At 42.4% G+C, this 6,624-nt stretch overlaps 1 protein-coding gene across 1 annotated transcript; it reads left to right on the top strand.

The window, feature by feature from the left end:
* The first annotated feature begins 705 nt into the window (after positions 1-705).
* Positions 706-2,174, top strand: LOC102449907 (olfactory receptor 4S2-like). The gene has a single exon (XM_014570165.3). The coding sequence runs from the start codon at positions 744-746 to the stop codon at positions 1,680-1,682; it is 939 nt and encodes a 312-aa protein (XP_014425651.1). The 5' UTR covers positions 706-743; the 3' UTR covers positions 1,683-2,174.
* The last annotated feature ends 4,450 nt before the right edge of the window (positions 2,175-6,624 follow it).

The raw sequence follows: 6,624 nt of genomic DNA, 5'->3' as shown, positions 1-6,624 counted from the left end.
TCCCTGACCATAAGAATTATTTATTAAGAAGCCGTAATCCCTCATGGTCTTCTGAAAGAATCCATTTCAAAATACAGCTACTTTTCTGTATTTCCTACGGTAGGGTGCCATATGAAAAGAGATTAAAAAGACTAGGACTTTTCAGCTTTGAAAAGATGAGACTAAGGGATGTTTGTGTGTGTGTGAAAGAGGTCTATAAAATCATGACCGATTTGGAGAAAGTGAACAAGGAAAACTTATTTACTTCTTCCCAGAACATAATACTAGGGCGGTCACCAAATGAAATTAATAGGTAACAGGTTTAAAACAAATCAAAGGAAGTTTTTCTTCATTCCACGCACAGTCAACCTGTGGAACTCCTTGCCAGAGGATGTTGTGAAGATCAGGACTTTAACAGGGTTCAAAATAGAGCTGGATATATTCATATAGGTTAGGTCCATCAATCGCTAATAGCCAGGATGGGTAGAGATGGTGTCTCTAGCCTCTGTTTGTCAGAGAGATCACTTAATGATTACTGTTCTGTTCATTCCCTCTGGAACACCTGGATTTGGCCGCTATAGGAAGGCAAAACATTGGACAAGATGGATCTTTGGTTTGACCCTGTCTGGTCACTTTTATGATCTTATGTTCTAAGCTCGATATTAATGTAATAATTCATCAATGTATCTATGTTAATGATATAAGTCCTTATTTTGGCAGGTAAATCAGCTCTATCTCACTCAGCCGCCACCTAACCAGAGCACATGGCGAATATAAACAACGTGACTGAATTCATCCTCTTGGGCCTCTCCCGGAATCAGAAGTTGCAGAAAATGTGTTTTGCGCTGTTTTTATTCTTCTACATAGCCATTGTTCTTGGAAACCTCCTCATTGTTCTCACAATCATTAGCAGTCAGCGTCTGAACTCTCCCCTGTATTTCTTCCTGAGTTACCTGTCCTTTGTAGACGTCTGCTACTCTTCCGTCACGGCCCCCAAAATGATTGCGGACTTCCTCACAGAGAAGAAAACCATCTCCTTCATTGGCTGCATTGCGCAGCTGTTCGGTGTCCATTTCTTTGGTTGCACAGAGATCTTCATCCTCACGGTGATGGCCTACGACCGCTACATCGCCATCTGCAAACCCCTGCACTACACAACCATCATGACCAGGCGTGTGTGTGGCCAGATGGTGGTGGCCTCTTGGGTAGGGGGCTTTGTGCATTCCATGGTCCAGACTCTTATAACCACCTCATTACCCTTCTGTGGGCCCAACGAGATAGACCATTATTTCTGTGATGTGCACCCTTTGCTCCAATTGGCTTGTGCCGACACCTATGTTGCCGGTATCATAGTTGTTGCCAATAGTGGGATGATTGCGTTGGGCTGTTTCCTTCTCTTGGTTATATCCTACGTGGTGATCTTAATCTCCTTGAGGCAACGTTCCTCTGAAGGACGTCGGAAAGCGCTCTCCACCTGTGGCTCCCATATTGCCGTGGTGATTTTATTTTTCGGGCCTTGCACGTTCACCTACATCCGACCTTCTAGCCACTTGGCAGAGGACAAGATGGTGGCCGTCTTCTACACCGTGATCACCCCCATGCTGAATCCGCTGATCTACACGCTAAGAAACGAGGAGGTGAAAAGCGCCATGAGAAAATTGTGGAGCAGAAAAATTATGTCAGATGGGAACTCAAAAGGGTGATGTGCAGCGTTCAGGCAGTTACACAAATCGGGAAGGAAATGAGGACAATATTCATGAGATTTTAGAGAAATATTTGTCTCTTGCTTTCAGTTCATCCGTGAAAATTCCCCTTGACTGCCGAATCTGGACAAACCTCTTTCAGCTGTCACGACAGTTCTATTTTAAGATGCATAAGATACTAAACTTCTAATTAATGAACTATGGAGACCTTGGGAATCATTCCGTGATGGTGAACATTCAAAACACTAAAACATGAATCACATTTTACGTAGACTGTAAGCTCTTTGAGGGCAGTGACTGTTTTTTGTTCCATGTCTGTACAGCACCTTTCAAACTGGGGCTTGGCCTATGGCAGGGTTGGTAGATGCTACCACTGTATGAATAAAGATAAAGAATAGAGTAATCAAATGAAACTAGGAAAAACACAGTTCAAGCACCCCATCCAATCCACCACGAATTTGCCCTCTCTATACCAACTTCTAACCAATAGAATGTTTCTCTATATATACTAATTTCTTCCACCCAATGGAAAACCAAAGTGGACATACTCTCAGCTGGTAAATATGCGATTCCATTGTGTCCTGCTTTGGTAAAAAAAATGGGAATTTTAAAAGAGAATGAAACGAACCAGATATTAACGGAGATTTACAGCACAAAAGTGAAGCAACCACCATTCCTGAGAACAGGGGGGCTTCCATCCCATTGGAATGACAGGGAAACCTTCCAGTGGCCATCTGGAAAACCTGGGGAATAGAGATGGACAACTCAAATGAGGACAACCTGTGGTTGCAGGGTCCTACTGAGGAAAAAAAGTTTGAAACGTTATCAGTAGAAACGGCCATACTGGGTCAGACCAGTGGGTCATGTAGCCCAGTATTCCATCTTCCAACAGTGGCCCCAAAGGAAATGAACAGAACAGGGAACCATCAAGTAATCCCTCCCCTGTCTCCCATTCCTAACTTCTGGCAAACACTCCCACCCCCACCCATCCTGGCGAATAGTCATTGATGGACTGATCCTCCATGAATTTATCAAGCTCTTTTTTGAGCCTTGTTTTAGTCTTGGCCTACACAACCTCCTCAGGCAAGCAATTCCAGGGGTTGACTGTGAGTTTTATGAAGAAATACTCCCGTTTCTTTATTTGAAACCTGCTGCCTATTCATTTCTTTTGGTAACTCCTTGTATTATGAGAAGGAGTAAATAACACGTTACAGTAAAACTGCAATGGTCTGGCATCCAGTTGTCCGGCACTCCCAATAGTCTGCTGGCAACTGGAATCCGGAAGTGCTCTGGTCAGCCACTCTCACGGCTGGGAGTGGAGGTGTTTGGCTCTGGTGAAGGGGAGTGGAGGTGAGGGAAGGGGTATTGGATTGGGAGTATACCCTCTCAGGGTAAGTCTACACTACCCCGCTAGTTTGAACTAGCGGGGGTAATGTAGTCATCCGCAGTTGCAAATGAAGCCCGGGATTTGAATTTCCTGGGCTTCATTTGCATGAAGCCGTCCGGTGCCATTTTTAAATGCCGGCTAGTTCGAACCCCGTGCCACACGGCTACACGCGGCACGGAGTAGCTAGTTCGGATTAGGCTTCTACGAGGAGTACAGCTAGTTCGGATTAGAAGCCTAATCCGAACTAGCTACGCGGCACGGGGTTCGAACTAGCCGGCATTTAAAAATGGCGCCGGCTGGCTTCATGCAAATGAAGCCCGGGAAATTCAAATCCCGGGCTTCATTTGCAACTGCGGATGACTACATTACCCCCGCTAGTTCGAACTAGCGGGGTAGTGTAGACATACCCTTATAGTATTATAGCATCATAGAATCATAGAGCTGGAAGAGACCTCAAAAGGTCATCAAATCCAGCCCCCTGCTCTAGGCAGGACCAATTCCAACTAAATCAACCCAGCCAGGGCTTTGTCAAGCCGAGACTTAAACACCTCTAGGGATGGAGACTCCACTACTTCCCTAGGTAACCCATCCCAGCACTTCACCACCCTCCTAGTGAGATAGTTTTTCCTAATATCCAACCTGGACCTCTCCCACCACAACTTGAGACCATTGCTCCTTGTTCTGCCATCTGTCACTACTGAAAACAGCCTCTCTCCATCCTGTTTGGAACCTCCCTTCAGGAAGTTGAAGGCTGCTATCAAATCCCCCCTCACTCTTTGCTTCTGAAGACTAAACAGACCCAACTCCCTCAGCTTCTCCTCATAGGTCATGTGCTCCAGCCCCCTAATCATTTGGTTGCCCTCCGCTGGACCCTCTCCAATGCGTCCACATCCTTTTTGTAGTGGGGGGCCCAGAACTGGACACAATACTCCAGATGTGGCCTCACCAGTGCCGAATAAAGGGGAATAATGACATCTCTGGATCTGCTGGCAGTGCTCCTCTTAATGCACCCTAATATGCCATTAGCCTTCTTGGCTACAAGGGCCCACTGTTGACTCATATCCAGCTTCTCATCCACTGTAACCCCCAGGTCCTTTTCTGCAGAACTACTACTTAGCTGGTTGGTCCCCAGCCTGCAACAATGCTTGGGATTCTTCCGTCCCAAGTGCAGGACTTGGGACAGGGATTCTTCCATCCCAAGTACAGTACCTCCTGGTACTCCAACATATCCGATAATCCAGCACCACCTAGGTCCCAAAGGTGCCAGATTATTGTAAATCTACTGTATTTAACTTTCGCCACACTAGTCATGGTTTTCTAGATCTCTCCTATCCTCCTTAGTCGTTTCTTTCCCAAGCAGAAAAGTTGCAGCCTTATAATCTCTCCTCATATGGAAGCTGTTCCTAGAAATGTTTTGTTTCCCTTTTCTGTACCTTTTCTAATTCAAATATATCTTTTTTGAGATAAGGTGACAAGATCTGCACACAGAATTTTTAGAGATGGGCATATCGTGGGTTTATATAAAGGCGATATGGCATTTTTTGGTCTTTCCTAATGATTTGCAACATTGTTACCTTTTTTTGGCTGCCACTGCACATTGAGTGGATGTTTTCATAGAACTATCTACAATGGCTCCAACATCTCTTTTTTGGGTGGGAACAGCTAATTTAAACCCCACCTTCCCATTTTGTGTGTATAGCTGGGATTATGTTTTCCAATGTACATTACTTTGCATTTGTCCGCACTGAATTTCATCTGCCAGTTTGTTGCCCAGTCATCCAGTTTTGTGAGATCTCTTTTGTAACTCTTTGCCATCAGCTTCGGTCTTAACAATCTTTATATATTTTCTATCTTCTGCAGTTTTTGCCACCTAAGTGTCCAGTGTCTTAACCACAAGCATTTCCTTTCTTATTTTTTTCATCGGTTTTAAAAAGATCCCCTCTTTGTACATCCTGATTTTTTTAAACATCCTTTGAAATAAACCTTCACATTTTTAAATCTTCTCTTGATCTAGGCAAGGTTTTTGAAACTGTCTAGCACTGACTATCCCAGGGAAAGAGTGAAACTAACTCCCTACAGAGAGCAGACCAATACACAAAAAGGAAATGTTTAATAATAATCACGAGCTAGTACTTGCCACTAGAATAGGTACAAAATGTCCAGGCCAATGCCCTGCAAGCAAACAGTATCCTGGAGGAATTGTCTGGCTAGTATTTAGTTTTGATCACAAAGCAAAACTCTTCACAAATGCTTTACAGACCAAAAATTATTCATAGTTTATGGCTTAATTCAAGTATTTCATGGTTGATCTGTGGAAATGAGTCCACACCTAATTTATTTGTCCTGCCCCATTCATAAAGCTGCAGTTATGTCATTGAAATAACCTTGAAAGCAACCCTGAAGCATTCCTGAATTGGGGCCTGTATACACTATACAACATATATTCTACAGTAAAATTTTCCAAAGTACTTAATGGTGTGATATTCCTCTTATTGACATCAATGGCAAAACATCCAGTGGCTTCACTGGAGCAGGATCAAGCCCAAAATGATTTAGGAACAGAGGTGGTTACAGAATGACTTTTTCCCATGGAAAAAAAAAGATCATTCACCAGAAAATGGATTTTTAAAAAATTGCGTGACTGAAAACTGCTGAAACCAAAAAGGGTTCTGGCCTCACACAAACCAAAAATTCCATTTTGGACAGAACCTTTTTTTTAGGCTCTCTGCTTACTTATGAAAAACAGAAAATAGTTGAGGAAGGAACTCACTTTTTGTGAAAATTGTCATTTAATTGAAAATCCAATATTTTGGGGAGTGGGGAGGAATTCTGTTAAAATTGCCCAATTTTACATTTGGGTCTACACTCGGCTGAAAGGTATTGGACAAAGGCTTGTACGTTAAATAGAATACAATTTTTAAAAGTTACTCATGTAACTTATGAGCCTTTGTCCAATGCCTTTCAACCGAGAATAGACTCAACTCTAAGGCTGGACAGTTTTAACAGATTTTTTTTCAGACCCAACAAAAAATTGGGTTTTCAATTAAACGAAAATTTTCACAAAAAGTGACTACTTTCCTCAACTTTTTTTTTCTGTTTTTCATAAGTAAGCAGAATGCCTTAAAAAAAGGCAGAATGAATGGATGAATGTTGTATGTTTTGGCCAAAATAAAATCCTTTTTGGTTTCAGCAGTTTTCAGACAAATATGTTTTAAAAATCCCCTTTCTGGTGAATGATCAAATTTTTCCATTGGGAAAAATCATTCTGTGACCAAAGAACATTGTGGGGGTTTTTTTCCCAGCATTTTTGGGTTCCTAAAATTTCAAAATAGTTCAAAAGTTTTGTCATATAAAATATTCTGAGTAGATTCTGCAACACCACATGTTTAGCTTTATTCATCTGAATAACCCCACTGAAATGTAACCTGAGAACAAACTCAATACTGAATAATTAAATTTTACTAACAACAGGAGAAAGAAGCCAAATTGACAGGCTGTAGGTCAAAACTCCTCCAGAACTACTGGAACCATCATGTGTGGAAAATAACCTAAGAA

Source organism: Pelodiscus sinensis, chromosome 4 (assembly GCF_049634645.1).
Source record: "Pelodiscus sinensis isolate JC-2024 chromosome 4, ASM4963464v1, whole genome shotgun sequence".
In the NCBI taxonomy this organism is placed as follows: domain Eukaryota; kingdom Metazoa; phylum Chordata; order Testudines; family Trionychidae; genus Pelodiscus; species Pelodiscus sinensis.
The sequence above is the reverse complement of the archived record's forward strand: the minus strand, read 5'-3'. Positions and strand labels throughout refer to the sequence as shown.

Coding starts and splice junctions, on each gene's coding strand:
- LOC102449907 (XM_014570165.3), top strand. CDS start 744: ATGGCGAATATAAACAACGTGACTGAATTCATCCTCTTGGGCCTCTCC.